This window comes from Pteronotus mesoamericanus, unplaced genomic scaffold (assembly GCF_021234165.1).
Source record: "Pteronotus mesoamericanus isolate MK-2021 breed Mesoamerican mustached bat unplaced genomic scaffold, CSHL_Meso_final contig_32, whole genome shotgun sequence".
Lineage (NCBI taxonomy): Eukaryota > Metazoa > Chordata > Mammalia > Chiroptera > Mormoopidae > Pteronotus > Pteronotus mesoamericanus.
Genome location: NW_026555134.1, coordinates 7,282,877 through 7,303,127, shown reverse-complemented (window position 1 = coordinate 7,303,127; position 20,251 = coordinate 7,282,877). Strand labels below are relative to the sequence as shown.

The 20,251-nt window shown below is 33.4% G+C and overlaps 1 protein-coding gene across 1 annotated transcript in view; it reads right to left on the bottom strand.

Moving 5' to 3' along the window:
• NEK1 (NIMA related kinase 1) overlaps positions 1 to 20,251 on the bottom strand; it is a 96,540-nt gene that overhangs the window by 59,179 nt on the left and 17,110 nt on the right. Inside the window, exons 5-11 of the mRNA XM_054576064.1 lie at positions 17,077 to 17,160; positions 15,180 to 15,247; positions 14,965 to 15,051; positions 12,669 to 12,723; positions 9,026 to 9,226; positions 8,126 to 8,186; positions 4,285 to 4,436 (exon numbers count right to left, since the gene is read on the bottom strand). Of these exons, the coding sequence (XP_054432039.1) occupies positions 4,285 to 4,436; positions 8,126 to 8,186; positions 9,026 to 9,226; positions 12,669 to 12,723; positions 14,965 to 15,051; positions 15,180 to 15,247; positions 17,077 to 17,160 (708 nt within the window). The remainder of the gene's footprint in view (positions 1 to 4,284; positions 4,437 to 8,125; positions 8,187 to 9,025; positions 9,227 to 12,668; positions 12,724 to 14,964; positions 15,052 to 15,179; positions 15,248 to 17,076; positions 17,161 to 20,251) is intronic.

Here is a 20,251-nt window from a genome sequence, read left to right as displayed (position 1 = left end):
ACTAAAATGATTTTGCAACCACTAATAAACAGAAACCCACAGTTTTAAGAGTCCAGAGAGTGCTCTAAGGACACTCTTAATGATATATGGAAAAAAATACAATTATAGATAATGCTCTTCATAGTATTATAAACACACAGTTAATGTTTCAAACATGTTCTAGGTATATAAAATTTAAACTACTGAAGAATGCTACCCAGGAGCTTTGTAAATATACATATTCTTTCCACACAAAAGAATATTTGGCAGTAAAAAAGAATGAAGTACTGACACATGCTACAACCTTGTAGACATTGTGCTAAGTGAAAAGAGCCAGTCACAAAAGATTACATATTGTATTATTCCAATTATATGAAATGTTCAGAATAAGCAAATCTATACAGAGACAGAAGTAGATTGGTGGTTCCTTAAGGCAATGGGGGTGGGGAACAAATAGGAAGTGAATGCAAACGGAAAAAGATTTTTTGGGTGGGGTGATAAAAATGTTCTAAAATTGATTGTGTTGATGGTCACATAATTCTGTGAATATACTAAAAACCATTTGATTCCACACTTTAAATGGATGAATTGTATAGTATATGAATTATATCTCAATAAAGCTGTTTTTAAAAAATATATATCCCCAAAAGTTGCTGAACCATTACTCCTAGACCTGGAGTCGCGCATTCTATATTTTGACAAGTTCTACAGATTAACTCCTATATAACAGGTCCAGCACAGGTCTCAGAATTTGTAAACCACACCACCAAACAATTTAAAAACATTAATGCAAGTATTATACATTCTTACTTTAAATGACCAGGTTTTAATATATTATATTATACAATACTGTGGAAAAAGAGACAATATTTAGATAAGACACTTATATACTCTTAGGTAAGTTACATGAAGTCATAAATTATATTCACCTTTCAAAAGAATATATGCACCTCTATGTTCCTTGCGACATTATTTACAATAGCCAAGACTTGGAAGTAGCTCGTGTCCATTAGGAGATGAGTGGATAAAACAGCTGTTATACATTTATACAATGGAATACTACTGAGCCATAAAAAAGAAAATTTTACCCTTTGCAAGAACATGGATAGACTTAGAGAACATTATGCTAAGTGAAATAAGCCAGTCAGAGAAAGACAAACATCGTATGTGGAATCTAAAGAACAAACTGAGCTAATAAGCAGAACAGAGACAGACTCAGATAGAGAACAAGCTTACAGCTCTGGGAGGAGAGGTTGGAGGATGGAGGAACTGAGCAAAAATAAAAAATAAATAAAAAATAAAAAAGAACCCATGGACAACAGTGTGGTGATTGTGGGGAAAGGGGGCTGGGTGGAGGTGGAAGAGGGCATGGGGGGGGGGATAAAGGGTAATGAAAAAAAATACAGTACAAATAAAATTAAAAAATCATAAAAGAAAAAAATTATATTCTTTTTTATGTTCTATATTGCCTTATATAAAAAATACTCAAATAAATAAAAATAACAAACTATTCCTGAGATCACCCAGGTATTTTCAGAACACTATGTCTACACAGAAGAGAAAAATACAGTAAAATAAAACATCCATACTGAGAGAAATGTTTTTTGTTTCTTTTTTAAAATCAGAGCCAAAAGACTGAAATGTATTCATGGAGTGCCCTCTGGTGGCTTAATAACCACTTCTTTATTTTAACAGAAGCCTTCAAAAAGTAACTGATTATTATAGGAACTGAAGCAAAGGAAATTTCATGATACACAAATATTTTATATGTTGAGTAATAATAACTTAATGCCTATTAGCTTAAATTTTTGCAATCAAAATGAAACAAAAGACAACTTCATTTTTAACCTTGATAGAAAGTTAAAAAATCTAAAAGATGGTTTAGATTTTCAGAGAAAAATTACATCCTTTCCAAAGAAAAAAAGAGTCATGTAAAAACCCAAAAGGAAAAAGCTGACTTTAAAAGTCTCATTTAGCCCTGGCTGGTGTGGCTCAGTGGACTGAGCACCAAACTGCAAACCAAAGGGCCAGCGGTTCAGTTCCCAGTCAGGGCATGTGCCTGGGTTGCAGGCCAGATCCCCAGTAGAGGGCACTCAAGAGGCAACCACACACTGATATTTCTCTCCCTCTCTTTTTCCCCCTCTTCCCTCTCTAAAAATAAATAAAATATTTAATAAAAAAATCTTATTTAAAGTAATTTAGATTTTTTTCTCTTTAATTCCGTTAATTGTTAAGATTTGAAAAACTTCTTGGACAATCTGATTACCAGTTTTTTTTTCCTGTTTTATTTCTCAATTTTTTTTCTATTTTATTGTGGTAAAATACACATAAAATTTACCAATTTAATCATTTCTTAAAATCCTCATCTGAGGATATGTTCACTGATTTTAGAGGGTAGGAGGGAGGGAGGGAGAGGGAAGGAGGAGAAGGAAGAAAAAGAGAGAGAGAAAAACGCAGATGTGAGAGAGAAAGATCCATCAGTTGCCTCCTGGTCCCCCCTTCCTCCCTCTCTAAAAGCAATGGAAAAATGTCCTCAGTTGAGGAGAAAAAAAGCGGAGGTAGAGGAAGAAGACAACTGATTCCTGGACTTAACAATATGGAGGTTACTGATGTCCTAGTCAGGAGCTATTACATAACAGCTGTGACAAGAAAGCCCTGAGCAGAATGGATCTAAGAGAAACTGAGAAGAGAGGGACAGGAGACAGCATAGACAATGCTTGGGGTAAGTTCTGATGTTATAGGAAGCAGAGGTATAGGGAAGTAGTTGGAAGGAGATATAGGAAATAAGAGGATTTTTTTAGAGACTAAAGATACAATATACTAGTTTGCTAACAGGAGTAACTCAGTAGAGAGGAGACATACAGTGATGCAGAAGAGAGCCCAAGACCTTTAGAAGGCAACAACAACAACAACAACAACAAAACTGCAGGGCTGATTATAGTTGAGAACACATCATCCAAAGCAACAGAAACAAAGACAATATTTCAAACAGGTATGACTGGCTGACAGGAGTGGTGTTGAGAATGTAGGAAATTTTTCTTCCAATGCTTCTACTTTCTCAGGGAAATAAGTTGTAAGGCCATTAGATTGAGGTAAAAAAACAAAGTAAAAAAATAATCATCTAGAAAATAGGAGAGTAAATGGATGGAGGGAATATAATAGGGTAGCCAGAAGGTACTCATTTGACATTGCTGGTTACAAATTTAAAGTGAGAACAGTTTGAATAGGGGTAAGAGAATTGAGGGTTTTGGAAATTACTATAATGTGAGGACATGAAATTTAAGCTTGAAAAGGAAAATATAAACTAGGAGGAAATGGAAAATGAAAAACTAGTAAGTTCCATGAGTCCAAACGAGAAAAGTTTTGGAGGCATGGCTGTTGAGGAATGAGCAGGAAACAAAGTAGTGGTCAGGGAGTGGGGTGTTTATACCAGAGGCTACAGAATTGTTGCTATTACTGATAATACCAAATTCGATGGCATGGTTGCTACAGGTGAGAGTTCTAAGGTATGGTGGGACAAGATCATTGAAAGAGGACAATCAAGACAATAAAAGGCCATGTACTATTGGAAGGGTCACTTTTTTTGGATACTGAAATCACCAAGAATTAGGACAGTGCTGAGAAAGTGACACTGCAGAGGACCCTATCACAAGGGGGAACAGGCGATTTAGTCTAGTGGCAAAAGTGCCGGAGCTTGGGGAAGGGATGGGGAGTTAGGGAGCAGAAAAGAGTCTGGAAATGAGAAGGAAACCGCCTCCCTGACTCCATCCCTAGACTCAGTGATACTAATGGATTAGAAAGAAGATAGCCACCAAGTAAGAGAGCTGCCAAAGAGTGTGTTCAGAGCCAAGCCAGGCTTCACACAAAAACAGTGAGGACAATCTTTAGAAGTTTAGAAAACAAGGGATTTTGCTGACAACGTACTATAAGTGGGCTCTGCGGATATATCTGTCTGCTTGTGAATTCTCAAATATAAAAATTTCCCAGGTTTTTATCAAGTGTCTCACAAATATTTACTTGTTTTATGCACAACAACAAATGGCTCTGCTTAAGTTGTTAAAAAATGATTTCATTTATAATAGCACTTTATTTTTTGTACCAACTACTTAATATATCTACTTAATGTTTATGACTTCTGTTAAGGCATCTCAGTTTTGGAAAGATTGGTGAAGCAGAGGTCAGCAATGTTCTTTAGTAACTAAATAAAAACAATCCTATGAATATCAAGAAAACCGAACTGAGCTGCAATAAAATCAGGTCAAAGTGAGTTTGTTACTAACAACACAGTGTATAACATAGTCATACCTGTTTATGTTTTTGGAGTGGCTTTTTTTCATGTAATTTTTTATCTCCATATTTCTTATATGTTAAAGGCACTCCATATTTAGCAGCCGGCTTTGTAATTTTCTGAGCAGACACAACAGAAGCCAAGCTTTGTCCAGATGCTGGTCTTTTAGCTACATGAAAAGATAAAAGGAATTTTTCCCACAGTTCTTTTTTAAATCTTAAATTTAAAAATTCTTCAAGATAGCACTTTTTCATTTGACAGCATTTAGTTTGAAACTTTTCATTAAACATATTACTCACTCCTTAGCTCACGTCAATGCCTTCATTATAACTATTTTACTAAAACCACCTCTTGCAAGAAGCAAAAGCCATATTCCTTTAAGATGCTGAAATTTCTCAGGTAAAAAAAGCACATCGCTAAAACTGACTGTGGGTAAAGACTGCACATATCTGTGAATATACTAGAAAGCACTGAATTGAGGACTTCACAGGGGTGAATCGAGTGGTATGTGAATTAACATCTCAATAAAGCTGTTAGAGATCAATTTCTAAAAGAATATTCACTGTTTTAGAAATTACTTTCAAAATCAGAACACAAACTGCAAGAACAACTATTAAACATTTATTTTATCACTATGAGAAGCTTAATGTATTCTTCATAAATAGTCTGAATGTCGATGCTACAGACTTACTGAAGAACAACACTTTAAAACAGTCACTATAGCTAAGGATGCCATGAAATAGATACACATTTATATAATCCTGGTGGGAATATAAATTGGTCAAACTTCCTAGACAAGGATGGTATCAAGGACAATGTTTATCAATTGATTTTAAAGAAATAATCAGAGAAACAAAAATTTATGTACAAGGATAAACCCTGTGGCATTATGTATTCAACTCTTACTGAAGCCTAGACAAGGTTCAGTCTTAGGACAATGATACATTCAAGAAAAAAGTTAAACTAAAGTAAGTAAAGACTTACTTATGTCTTTCAAAGACATTAAAGGAGGTTAAAGAGTATAGTCTACAGCAATGCTAACCCAAACCCTCCTTCCTCTAACTATTTTCCACATCTGCTAAGGTACCTCTTGGCTCAACCTGGCTCACAGCCTAAGTAACAGCTTGCTTTCTGCTTCTTCCAGCCTGCTATCTTAGGATTTTATCATGTGCTAAATCAATTTAAGTCACTCTCTTCCAACAAGTATTCTTTCTTTTTAGGAAGGGGAAGAAGAAAAAAAATTAAATGGTACTTCACAATGAAATACCACCATTAAACTCGGTTGTTTGAAGAGTATTTACCTGTATTAGAAAATAATCATCATGTAATATTGTGAATTAAAAGAAACAAATTATTGTTTCTAACACAAGCCCAAGTTTCAATTGTTATACATGTGCTATCACAGAAAAAAATATATAACTATGTGTTAAGATTAGAGGTAATTTTTTTCTTCTTTTAATTTTTATAATGAATATGTGTTATTCATATAACTTGGTAAACTCTTATAATAACAAAAGAATATCCATTTTATTGGCAGTTTAGAGATTCATAAGTAACTGGGGTTGAAGATACGAGATAGACTATGTCAGTGTAAGATTTTCCAAATACATACTCCAACTGTATTCTGACAGGAACTGGGAAATGTGAAAAAAATTTCCCTGTCAGAATTCAACTGTATTAATCCAGATCACAGATATACAAAGTCACAATACTGTAACCTGGATACATGTATTAACATCACCCAAGAAATACTCTGTATGCCAGAAAAGGGGCAAGAGGCACAAAAGCACAAAAATGAAGAGTCCCAAGAAACTATATGAGTAGTTTCCATTCACTTTCTAGAGAAGAAGAATTACTTAACTGATTTTTGAGCATTTCTCAGACTCAGAGACAAGCCTGACAGTAGGATGAAGTTTAATATAGGGTGTTGGAGCAATGCAACTCCTATTTTAGCCCCATGCTATTAACATTTCATCTATCCAACTCTTACAACAAAGTAATTTTCTAATTTCTACGTAGGCTCACCCATGTGGAAACAATGTGCTGATGTGAGGCATATCGGGCCTTTGTGACAATGAGGCTTTTAATTAAGATTTGGCTTCTCATGAGACTAGATTTTGACTGTTAAGAGAGACATGACGACTCCACTGTGTCGGTCCTTGTGGATTTTATTTAGAGTGAACTGATTTTTCAGGAACTGACAGTCTCTCACACTGAAAGGAGGAGTCTAGTCTTTAAGAAGAGCCAAGTGTAGCGGCCTTCCTGAGGATGCACTGCCAGACACTTCTGGCTTACGGCAACTCAGTTTCATGATATAGTATTTATTTTTATTAATTTACTCAAACTCATAATGGACCAGAACATGAAACACATGTTTGAAAAACAACATACTCTTCAAGTCTTAAATAACGTCTACTGAGTTTAGAAATCCATTCTGCAGTCATTCTATGTAGAAAAAATATAATTTCCCTCTCCCACAAATATATGCATATACATCCACATGGTATTAAAACCATACCCACAATGCTACAAATATTCTACTATTGATGGCCACATTTAAAAAAAATACATCCTTGGTAAGGCACCTGGCTTCACATTAATTTATTTTTAATTATAGAATATGAAGGATTTCTCAAAGAAAAATATTTTACATAAAAAATGTATACACTTAGCTAAGTAAGACATTTTATAACATTCTATGACAATATTTTCAGAATACCACTTAAGTGTTTGATAAAGATAAAAAATTTCTATTTATTCAAGCCAGACAGTGAAAACTTACAAAGGGCCCTCTGTGCAAACACACCATGTCATGTGTCCCTCGGTCTCACTGCAGGCTTCCCTCAATGGACATGAGCTGGGTTATAAAAACTCTGCCACGTTTATGGAGTGCAAACACATCACCAAATGGCAACAAGAGAAGGAACAGAACCTACCACTGAAACGTGGCCATTAAAATAACAAGCCTGCGTTTAATGCATATTAACCAGTGCACCAAGAGAGTTTCAATACACCTTTTAAAACCAGCTTTTTTTTTTTTTTTTGGTTATGAAGTATAGCAGGGCATTGATCAAGCTTTACTTGTTTATCCACAGGCATTTCTTAAACCCTAGGACCAACCTCAATGGCCTAGAAAGTTTTAATTCACTGCCCATGGATGGCATTTCCTACAGCTCAGCGTGCAGCCATCACAGAGCACCACACGCCACAGCAGGTGCTACACATCGACAAAGGAAGATGGAAGCTGCCTACACACAGGGACCGGTCAGAAACACTCACTGAAGGTCATGCCCGAGTGTGGTTACCCTGTCAGCCCACCGGTCCTGGCTGTGCTGAGTATGACATCCAAAGGCCAGGCTTCTGCTCGGGAGGCTGACGGTGCAGCACCAGCAGGACACCAAGTTATAAAGTGACTCCTAATTTTCTCCTCCTCCATGGTAATTATATTAATTCTTTAAATGTTTTATTATTTGTTTTAAGTTATAGTATATGAACAGTAGTATATTAGTTTCAAGTGTTTAATCTGGTAATTAGACATTTGTATAACTTACAAAGTGATCACCCCAATAAATCTGGCACCAAATATAGTTATTACATTACTGACTACATTCCCTATGTTGTAATTCACATCTAAGACAGAAAGGCATACAAGAAACGGAAATTTTGTTAGTAATTCATGAGAAAATGCTATATATTGTCATGTCATAAATAATTTAAAAATTCATTTTCCTCTGGATTAAATTTATCTAGAATTGCCCCAATTTATCATTTCTACATATATCACTAGTATGAATAAATATTTCTAATTAGGATAATTATTATATTAATTACAGCAAACAGGCAAAAGGACTCATTTACCTGGTATAAGCTGTGCTCCAAACCTGGAAAATGTTTTTAGACAAAATTCTTCTGCAATAAGCTTAGATTGAAAGGGGGGGAAAAGTTAGACAAGGTGTTAAATTTCCAACATAAAAAACTTACGCATTAATCAGAATACATTTTTTTTCCTTTCTCAGTCACAATTATGCTGCTAAATAAACTCTACTAATTAAACCCAAGTACTCTATTCACAGAAATTCCCCTCATACTAACGTCCTCCCAATCTTACCAATTGATTTTTATGACTTCTTCAAACAAGCTTTCTTTTCAAATTAACCTAATGCACCACAAAGGCCCCCCATACCGCTTACCTATTCTGTATCTCAGCAATTTAACACAACTACCTCCCATCTGAAATAACCTCTATCTATATTTTATGTGTACCCATATCCCTCATTTACTTTCAAAACTGATCAAGAATTACTTCATTATCCCCTTCTCAAATTAACCTCTCAGTTATCTGAGCTTTAATCTGAATCTTCTCAACATCTCCAATGAGCTTCTACTCTTGTCAATATATAACTGTAAACGTTTTTTTGGATAGTGTCAGAACTGAATTGAATTGTAGGACACCCAGCTGGTATCACAGAATTCTTGGCAGGAGGGAAAGCCACCACACAGTTGGTGATCAGCAGTCAAGGATTAAGTGTAAAGAGGAGACACAGAAGGAATATTTTCCCTCTTATAGTTTCACAACTGAAAAGCAAATCAGAAGTTACACAGGACTGGAAAGGAAGGTGACTGCAGTATGTTTTGAAAAATGCAGTTCATTCCCCCAAAGTTCCGAAGCGTTTGCTCTCCTCCGAACAGAGGAGGGCACATTCTAGTTAAGTACCATAATCCAACTGTTCAATTTAATTCTAACGTAAAAATACATACCTGAGGTGACAGAAACTTTTCAATGCGTTTGGCTATAAAGCCTTTCTCCAATATGGAGTTGACTGATGGTCTATCCCTAGGATTTCTTTTAAATAACTGAGAGAGCAAACAGCGGAGGTCGTAAGAATAATGCAAAGACACAGGCGGAAAAGATCCAGATATTATCTTCAGTACCAGGTTTTTCATATTGCCAGCTTCAAACTAAAATTAAAAAAAGAAACATAAAACATACATAAGCTGAAAACGGGAATATCAACAATGACAAACAGTTCATTTCCTATTGAGATAGAACATCTCAATAGATAGAAAGATAGTCATCTTTCAAATATTTTAATCAGCATATGTTCTTTAGAGCAAGGTTCTCTTGGTTATTTTTTTTTCACGAGGTTATGTATAAATATATTTAAATGAGAATACCAGTACTCATAATCTTATAACTTGCTATAAGACTTTTACTTATTTAAAACACTAAGAGTTGGGATATAAGGAATAATTATATAAAGATTTTATAAAAACATGACAATAAAGATGGTAAGACAAACTGGGGAAAGAAGGGGAAGGGACAAGCAAAGGATCATGAGTAGAGGACTCACGGACACAGACAATGGGGGGACCGATGGGGTGGGAGAGATGAATGGGGAAAAAGGCAGGACAACTGTAACTGAACAACAATAAAAAAAAAGATGGTAAAACAAACAAACCTGGTGGTGTTCATTTAAGACCTACCTTCCTAAACTCCTACTGTAGTAATTACAACAAGAAATCAATTGCAGAACTAAAAGTATTTTGGGGAAATATAATAAATAAAAGTACTAATTATTTTCCTTTCAAACACTACTCATTATTATTATTTTTAAATGTGTGGTGTTCCCAAAAGCGATGGAATCATCAATGTGGCAAATATTCCAAAGGGGAATATAAGTCATATCAATGGGAATACTATATATTTTAGGATTAAATACAGTATGAACTCTAACTGAAATAAAAATCAAAACCAGAAGTGGGATAGTTTAAAATCTAAAGCAGGTATCATTTGGACAGTAAGTAAAATGAAACTTTGACATCTCAGGTAAAATGGTATAGAACAGTTGTACATTATCAATGTGTTCTTGATACAGGGTGGGACGAAAGTAGTTGTTTGCATGGAAATAATACAAGGGTTTGATCTCGAAAATATATAAGGAACTCACATGACTCCAATGTACGAAGACAAACTATCCAATTAAAAAATGGGCAAAGGACCTGAGCAGAACTTCTCCGAGGAGGACATACAGAGGACCCAGAGACATAGGAAAGGATGCTCAGCATCACTAGCCATCAGAGAGATGCATATTAAAACCACAATGGGACACCCCTTCACACCAGTCAGAATGGCCATAATAAACAAATCAACAAACAAGTGCTGGTGAGGTTGTGGAGAAAAGGGAACCCTAGTCCACTGTTGGTGGGAATGCAGACTGGTGCAGCCACTGTGGAAAACAGTGCGGAATTTCCTCAAAAAGCTAAAAATGGAACTGCTTTTTGACCCAGCAATTCCACTGCTGGGATTATATCCAAAGAATCCCGAAACACCAGTTCAAAAGTACCTACGCACCCTAATGTTCAGAGCAGCACAATTTACAATAGCCAAGTATTGAAAGCAACCTAAGTACCCAACAGTAAATGAGTGGATCAAAAAAACGTGGTACATTTACACAATAGAATACTACATAGAAGAAAGAAAAAGCTACTACCCTTCACAACAGCATGGATGGAACTGGACAGCATTACTCTAAATGAAATAAGCCAGGCAGTGAAAGGCAAATACCACATGATCTCGACTATAAATGGAACCCAATCAACAAAACAAAAAAGCAAGCAAAATATAACCAGAGACATTGAAATAAAAAACAAACTGACAGTAACTAGAGGGGAGGAGGAAGGGAGATAATGGGGGAAAAGAAGGGGAAGGTTTGTCAAGGAACATGTATAAAAGGACCCATGGACAAAGCCAAAGAGGGGAAGGATTGAGGGTGGGAATTGAGGGTGGGTGAGGCAGGGGGAAGTGGTGGCGGGAAAATGGAGACAACTGTACTTGAACAACAATGAAAAATTTAAAAAAATAAATAGAAATCTAGGAAAAAATAACAAAAAACCTGTTTAATGTTCTCACCTACTTTTGCCCCACCATGTGTACACTTAGGAAAACAAAACATGCTATAAATTAGGTATTGGTGATTATACCAATTACAAAATATTTCTGTTCAATGTCGAATCCTTCTGGCACATTTAAAATATGTCATTCAGTTTATTAAAATTTGAATACAATTCAATTGTCCAGAAATATCTATGCACGTAAGAAAAAATCTTAAGTGCAGAAAAATGTTACTCGATTCCTTCACTACAAAGAATTTTCACTTACCTCTCAACTGACAAACTCTTCATAAACAAACGTTAGTGAATTACTTAATTTCATATGTCCACTTTAAGAGTAAACAACTTCAAAGCATGGAAGCAATGGTGACAGTTAAATATTTAAAAACAAAACTTTGATTTACACTTAAAATGACTGTCACAGAAAAACTGACCAATTCCTTAAAATATACATGCAACAGCCATCACTGTATATCACCTACCAGTCTATAATTTTTTTCCTTAAGAAACAAAAATAAAATCTAAAGCAACACAGTAGAAGAGTATGCAAACATGAAAAAAATACGATGAAGAAAAATAATGCTCAAGTAATATGCAATAAAAAGCAAGCTCTAAACCTGGTTAACAATGAAATCAAACTTTTGAGGGCAAAAACAAAACAGAACAAAACTCATTTTATAAATTACTGTAGAATAAGGCCAAGAAGGAAATGATAATACATTACAAGTAGTCATTGCTGGTTGAAAGAACTGCTTTTGGTATTTACTCACTTCTTTATATTTTTATGTACTTTCTTAAGTTTTCTCTAATGAAAATACATTATTGCTTAATCAATGGGAGAAGACTTTTTAAAGAGCAAATTCTGAAAAAGAAAGTGATTAAAAATCATCCTATTATGGACAAGAACTCCACCTTTTTGAGATAGCATGTGTCATCTCAAAAGAGTATCAAAAGTGAAAATTTTAAGAACTCTGGATTAAAGAGTATTTAAATGATAAAATCCCTTGATAAATAGGTTGAAAATTTCAATTCCTAACTCAAATAAGTTAGTTCTTTTGATGGTAATTGTCAAAATGAAACTAATTAACATTTTTAAGCTAAAATATCAAATTCATATATGAATTTAATATTAAAAAGATAGCAAATTTATTGCTGTCTTTAGAAATAATTTTCTAGAAAAAGTATATTATACTAAATAAATAATATATATTATATTATTTATTATATTATATGTTATGTATTATATTATAATATTTATTATATGTACTAAATAAATGTATGTATTATACTAAATAAATGTTATAATAAATATATAACATACAATATGTAAAATATATATACACATTAAGGGACAATTAAAATTTATACTTCAGAGAAGTTGAGAAATTTAAAACTGACAGAATTTCTAGTACAATGGGGTCATCTGAAAGATGCATATTACTTTTAAAACATAAAAATATAAGTCACTTTTTGACATAAGTTTTAAAATATTTCAGAAACTTTTACTCACTGCATGTTTAAGAGTACACATCTCATAAAGGACACATCCCAGAGCCCAAATGTCACTAGAAAACAGATGAATAAAAAAATCTGTGTAAGTATCAGATTTTACTTAAATTATTTTTTCATTTAAAGAAAACAATACCAATATGAAAATGCTTTGCAAAAATGTGTTTCATAAAACATGTCCTCTTAAAACTTAAAATTCTAACCATAACCAAATTATGAAAGAGATGAGAAAAACAATGGCTGTCCCGGCAATTATTTAGTTTCATTAAAGAAATTTAATATTAAAAAAAATTAATAAACTTTATAGATATTCCATTGTTATTTTATTTCACAAGTCAAACTGCTTTATTCAATTATTTATAAAATTTATGATTTTAAAAATATAAAAGCAAAATACTAGTTTAATAAACATAAAGAAAGTATTAATTTACCAAATTCATGTCTCAAACAAACCTGTGACAGCCAACAGAAATATTATGTAAGGGTGAATATATTCACTTATTTCATTCTAAATTAAAGACTTAGTTACACTATCTTCTTTATACATGATCTCTTCTATCTTAAAATAAACAGGTATTTTTACAATTAAAAAAAAACACTACCTCTGTTTTTTGAAAGAAAAAAAATACTTAGATAGTTTTAAGTTACAGTGGTCCTTCGAAGTCACCAAAAGCAAAAACCACAGCTCCTAAAAGTTGAACTTAATTGGAAAAGAATAAAAGCCATTACTGATATCTCAAGGTTATCTTTACCAGGGAAGTCTCACAAAAATCTACAAATATAAACCTGTAATCCCTATTTTCTATTTAATTTCTAGATTCAGCTGGGAAAAGAATGTAAATCTAATTAAGCTACTTAGTAATTTGTGCATCACACAAATTAAACAGTATAAACAAAAAACATTACACTAAAGATCTTATTAATAAAATACTTTAAAATACATTTTCATATTTTTCATTTCATAAAATTCATAAAAAATATGAATTTTGAAATATAATCAATAATGCTCATCTATTATATTTTTAAAGCATTTTCCCCACAAAATTAGTTTTATATAAAATTATTTAAAGGGTGATTAATCCATTCTTAATTAAAAACTTGATTTTTTTTTTTTACAGTTGACTCATCCACAAGACACAGAAATAACATTAAAACTGAAATTACTTTAGCTCAAAGAAAATTCTGTTTATCTTTTAGAATATCTACTAATAATATATTCCATGGACTAGACCAATTATTGTAATACAGGTTGTTTTTAAAAATACATTGCTGGGATGATGTTCTCAGTCTCTACTGTTAAGAGTTTGAAACACAGCTTCCTCCTCATTCTCAAAAAAATAAATGAACAAATATAGGAGATAGGGAGGACAAATAGCAATTATAAATACATGTATTACGGCCAGCTACCACTTTTTTCCTTTTAGCTTCTATGAGCACTTTCATAATTAAAACCAATGTTTTTTCTATTACAATTGAGTGGGAGAAAATAAAGGATAATTGGATTTCAGTGGCAGAATTCCTCTTCCCACCAACAAAAACAATCTGGTAACTACAGCACAGCTCAGTAATTAGAAAATTGAAGTTGGAAGCCAGATGCCTGGGACTTTGAAGTTACTTTACATTTCTCTGCATCTGATTTCCTTATAAGGAAAGGAGAAATGTTAATACACATGATTAATATATACAACTTACACAGTTATTGTGAAGATTAAGAGTTAATACATAGAAAGAATACAAGACAATGCCCATTGCAGAGAAAAATCTTCAATAAAAATTAACTATCATAATTCAACAGGAAGTTACTATTACAAAGAAAAAGGCCAAAGAAAGCTATTTCCAAATATAATTTATATAATAAAGTGATTTTTTTCCCTACAGTTCCTTTAGCATGAGAGTGAAATAGCTTCTTTATAATTTCCCTCATCGTATATTAAAAAAATGTGTGTGGCTCTGGCCAGGTGGCTCAGTTGGTTGGAGCACTAGCCTGCCAAAAAGTTGCAGGTTCGATTCCCAATCAGGGCACATACCTAAGTTTTGGGTTCAATCCCCAGATGGGATACATACAGGAGGCAACCAATTGAGGTTTCTCTCTTTGTCTCTATCTCTCTCTCTCCCCCCACCCTCCTCTCTCTCTAAAATCAATAAAAATATATCCTTGAGTGAGGATTTAAAAAAAGAAATGCATGTGAATATATACACATATGTATATTATTGATTTTAGAATAATATTAAGGCTAATAAATATAATATGACATAAAGATTTAAAGAAAACATACATGTAATAATATTTTAAATACCTTTTATTATTGTAAGGTTTGTTTTCACAGATTTCAGGTGACAAGTAGTATGGGGTCCCTATGCAAGTTCGAGCCAGCTCTACAGTACTGGAACCAAAAGAGAATTATTGGAGAAGCTTAAGATACTTAAAGATATAAATTACCACATATATATTATAATGAATTAAAATTTCACTGAAGACATATCAAAACAAAGTTTAAAACTGATATTTTACCTATTAAGAACTCTAGCAATTCCAAAATCTCCAAGTTGTATTGTCCCATCTTTGGTTAAAAATATATTCTATAAAAGAGAGGAAAAAAACAATTATTATTGCAGTTCAGTTCTGAGTCAACTTTTTTCATAAAAATAAATGCAGTTTAAAAAAATGCTAGGATAACTCAATATCCACATGCAAAAGAATGAATGTAAATCCCTTTCTCGTATCATTTACAAAAATTAACTCAAAATGGGCTCTATACCTAAATACAAGAATTAAAACTATAAAACTCCTAAAGGAAAATAGAGAAATAAATCTTTATTGGATTAGTGCAGACCCCTGGGCACCATCCAAAAAATAAAAATAAATAAAAAATAAAACAGCCAATGAAATAGATTCAAATTTTTTTTTTAATTTCCAATAATTTACTCAACTATTTTGCACTTATAAATACAGAACTACAGTACACATTTACAAATTCAGAGCTCCAATACTCTATCAAAGAGTGAAGTCAAGAGTTTGTGGAATAACATCAATTAAAATTCCATCTATATCAGTCAGGAGACTTGAATCAGGCACATGATCACAGCTAAAGATAACACAAAGCGAGGCTGATGGGGATGGAGTAAAATGGGGTCAAATGGGGCTAGGTGGCAGGGTTGTGGGGGGCAGGAAAGATGGGGTATAGAACTTCCACCACTGTTCCTCTCCTTCCCACTATTCACCTGGGGGCTCTTAGCCTCTAGAGAACCTGTGGGCATGAGGTACAGACACTCAGGCCTTGACCCCAGAAACAAACTTCCTCTGTACTCCCCACTCTGGAACTGAGAGAGCCTATGTGAGGCAACCATGAAACCTCTATGCAAAGATGAATCAGCTATGGGGACAAACCATACATATGAAGAAATATAATGCAAAGAAAAAGAGCCAAACACCAGAACAAAAATTCATTCCAGACAGAATTAATATTGTAAAAGAGTCCAACAAAAACTCCACAGGTGTTAAGAAACTGCAAAGAGGTAAATGAAGAGATAAATATCCATTTAAAAAGCAAGACATTATGAAGGAAGAACCAATCAGAAATAAGAATAGATGCATGTGAAAATCCATTTTAAAACCTTGAAGAGAACACAATTATTATTAAACAATAGATTACATTAAGCACTAGTTTACACAAAATTAAAAAGGCAGGTTGAGGAAATCACCTAGGATGCAGTAGAAAGACAGAGTTAAAATATGAAACAAATAAGATACTTGAAGTGAGAGATTAAGAAGCTCCACCATTATGTTCAGAAAAAAATCCATAAGATAACCATGACAATAGTAATAGAGAAATAATAGTTGAAAAAACACAGAAAAACATTTTTCAAAACATTTCCTGGGGAATACCCCTTCTCTTCTGGGAAAAGTACACAGCATAATGAATAAAAACTGGACCTCACCGATGGGCAACACTGAAATTTCGTAAAAATGGGGACAGGCAGAATACCCTAAAATCTTCCAGAGATGAGGAGGATAAGAAATAATAATGGCTTTAAATTCCTAAACAGCAAGTAGAAGCCAAGAAACAAATGAGCAGTATCTTCAAAATTCTATAGGGAAATAATTTCCAACCTAGAAATTTATATCCAAATTATCATTAAAGAGAATGGAATAATATCATCTCAAAAAATATACCTTCCACACATCCATTTTTTTGTATAGTTTTCTGTTACAATGAGAAAGTAAATCAAGGAAGAGGAAGTAGGTAGGAGATCTAACACAGGATGCTGATGAGGACTTCTAGGATTGGAGCACAGGGAGAAAACATAATCTGATACTGACTGAATTGAGTTAAAAAATTTTGGCCCAAAGCAATGCTGGTTCCATGTTCATATTCATTCAGAAGATACTAATAACAGAATAAACATACCTGTGATTTTATGTCTCGGTGAAGAATTTTTCTATCATGTACATGTTTCAGGGCCAAACATATCTGTACAAACCAGTCCAAAATCTAGCGGGGGGAAATGAGATCTGTTATTTCTTCTAAAATTTACATTTCACAGTAGTCTTTCCTTGATCACTAAAAGGATTTAGAAATAGCTGGGGTTGAAGGGAATTAAATTCTTTAAAAAAATTTAGGCTATAACTTATTTTTAATTTGTAGTCACTAATATTACATAAATATTTAAGCCAACTGACATATGTGCAAGGCACATACTAACTTTAAAGAGACTTGTTACTGAAGCATCTCTTATAAATCAGAATTAATTTGGAAAGACATTTCTAGAGAGGAGTGAAAAATGGAAATTAGTTACATTTTATGATACTCTGATAGTGGGTGACTTTGTTTTTAAAGTATATCTTTTTTTCTATAATGCTTTTTTTTACAAGAATAAAAATCATGAGAGGAAAATATAGGCTGGAAACTCAGACAACATCTCTTCCTTTTGTTTCCTCCCCATATTTACCAAATAAAAAAACACTTTGGAGTTGGCCACTTGCAAGTAAAAAGGCTTAATTTATTCCTCAGACCATACAAAAACAATTCCAAGTAGCTGGAATTTTGAAACAAAAAATTATATACAATAATAAAAGAAAACATAAGTTAATTTTCTGTACTCTTTGATTAAAGCAGGACTTTCAAAACATGACACAAATCCCCCAAGTCACAAGATGCAAGAATGGCAAAGTTAACTCTATAAAATTTAAAGCATCTGCATGACAAAATACACAATCAAGCTTAATAATTATATGAGAAAATATCCGCAACCAATTCTCTAAAATGAACAAGTTCTTCCAAATCACTGAGGAAAATATGGCAGCTAAAACAAGAAGTACACAAAAGCCTGGAAGGGCTAATGTCAGAGGGAAAGAAACACTAATAAACACATATACAAAATACTAACCTCCCTCTAAGTTAAAAAATAAAAATAAAAATACCATCTGAACTTGACAAAAATGAAATAACATACAATGTTTGTCAGAATGTGAGGAAATAGGTCTCCGCATACCCTATTTGTGGGAAAGTCAAGTACAGTCATTTTGCAAAATATGCAAAAATTTTGAATTCACACATCATTTGAAAGAACAAACTGCAATTTCTAATTTATCCTACAGGTACAGAATCACAAATACAAAAGGGTGTGTTGAAGGATATTTACCCTAGCCCTGTTTGTCAGAGCAAAAAAAATACAGACACCCTAAATGTTCATCAAGGGGCCTGGTTCAATACATTATGATATCACTGAACTTAGAATACTATGCAGCTACTGAAAAGAATGAAGTTAGTTCTATGTACACTGTTAAGTGAAAAAAAGAAAGTTGCAGAATAGTATGCACAGCATACTCCTATTTTTAAAATATATGTTTATGTATATTACATACCTAACTCTATATAATTGTATATGAGTGTGTGGTGTGTGTAAGAAGGAAATAATGAAAGGAGGAAATATAGAAGGATAGCTACCAATCAGGTAACGGTGTATACCTAAGGGAAAAAAAATTTCAGAAAACAGAATGAAAAGTAAGTAACAAGCTTCCCTTTTTACTATCATACCTTCAGTATTTTTAAAAGAATAAATACTACACTAAAGTAACCTAAACTTAATTTTTAAAATTAATTTTTAAAATTAATTTTCTTTAAAAAACCAAGCCTCCCAGTTCAGTTCAACACAGAATTACTAAGGACTACATGAATTTTTAAGATCCTTTCCATATATACATAAGGTAATGTAATAAGAAAAATGAAATACAGTTCTCTTGACTTTAAGGAGTTCATACAGTGACAGAAATATAAACAAACACCTAAGTAAAATGCACGAGTTTTATAACTGCAATAAGAACACTGACAGCGCAATTAATTCAACCATGGAAGGATCAGAAACAAGTACAAAAAGACGAAAATTAAACTCAGTTGAGTCTTACTGTTACACAGTTTACCTGTAGAACTAGAACACATCTAGAAATCACCCAAGCCTCAATTTAAAGATAGGATTGTTCGTTAGTTTATCTCCCTGGGCTCCTTTACAATTTTATAAAAGTATTCAGCAGCAGTGATGTACCTAATAGGTACAGGAAGTGACAAAAATAAATAAATAAAGGAGCTCAATGACTAGGGGTCAGCAAATTTATTCTGCAAAGGGCCAGACGGTAAATATTTTAGGCTTTGCAGGCCACACGGTCACTGTCTTAACTCAACTTTGCCACCATAGTGTAAAAGCAGGCACAGATTACATGCAAACAAATACACATAACTAAATTTATTAAAACTTTGTTTACAAATATAGACAGTGGACTTTGTCGTACAGGCCATTGTTTGCCAAGGCCTATCAAAGCCAATGGAGGGAGATAAACCAGAGTGTTGAAGAAGCACAGAGGAGAGCCAATTCAGCCTGGAGATGATGACAAAAGTTAAATAGAAGCGGCTCTAGAGCTAAATTCTGATGGAAGGTATAAACAGAGCTGAGGACAGACTCATTACATCAGGGCTCGATTACTTGCAGTTGGGATTGAGGGAGAGTGAAGACCCTTAAATTATAACCTACTTCTAATCTCTCTTTTTTTACTTCCTTGTACACGTTAGTTCATGTTAATTATTACACAATACTGCTAGGATAATGGCATTCTCTTGCTCAAAAGGCTTTCAAATTCAATCTCAAAGGCTTGTGAAATGTTGAACAAGCCCAACCAAACACCATATGGAATTATATATATATACTTCTCTGAATTACAGTTTTCTGTGTACAATTTATTTCCACTACTATAAATTGCCTTAAAGCACTAAAGCAATACTGCAATACCCTTTCCCTGCTTCAAAATTCAGGTTCCTTTGACAGCAATAAAACATGTCAAAATTCTATTAAAGAATGCTTAGTTTTGAGGGGTGTATTAATAAAAAAAATAGAACTTGGCCTTCTCTGTATTAGAACAGAAAATGATCTTAGAGCTTCTAATAAGAGGTAATATCTTACTTGCTATTTCCCTTCTGTGTAATTTGCCCAGAAAGCAGTTATCCCATGCCCACCAGAATGATTTTCTCTGCTTTGGGCAGCACTTATTTTTTTATTATTATTTATTTTTTTTTGGAACAAAGGTTCCTCAAC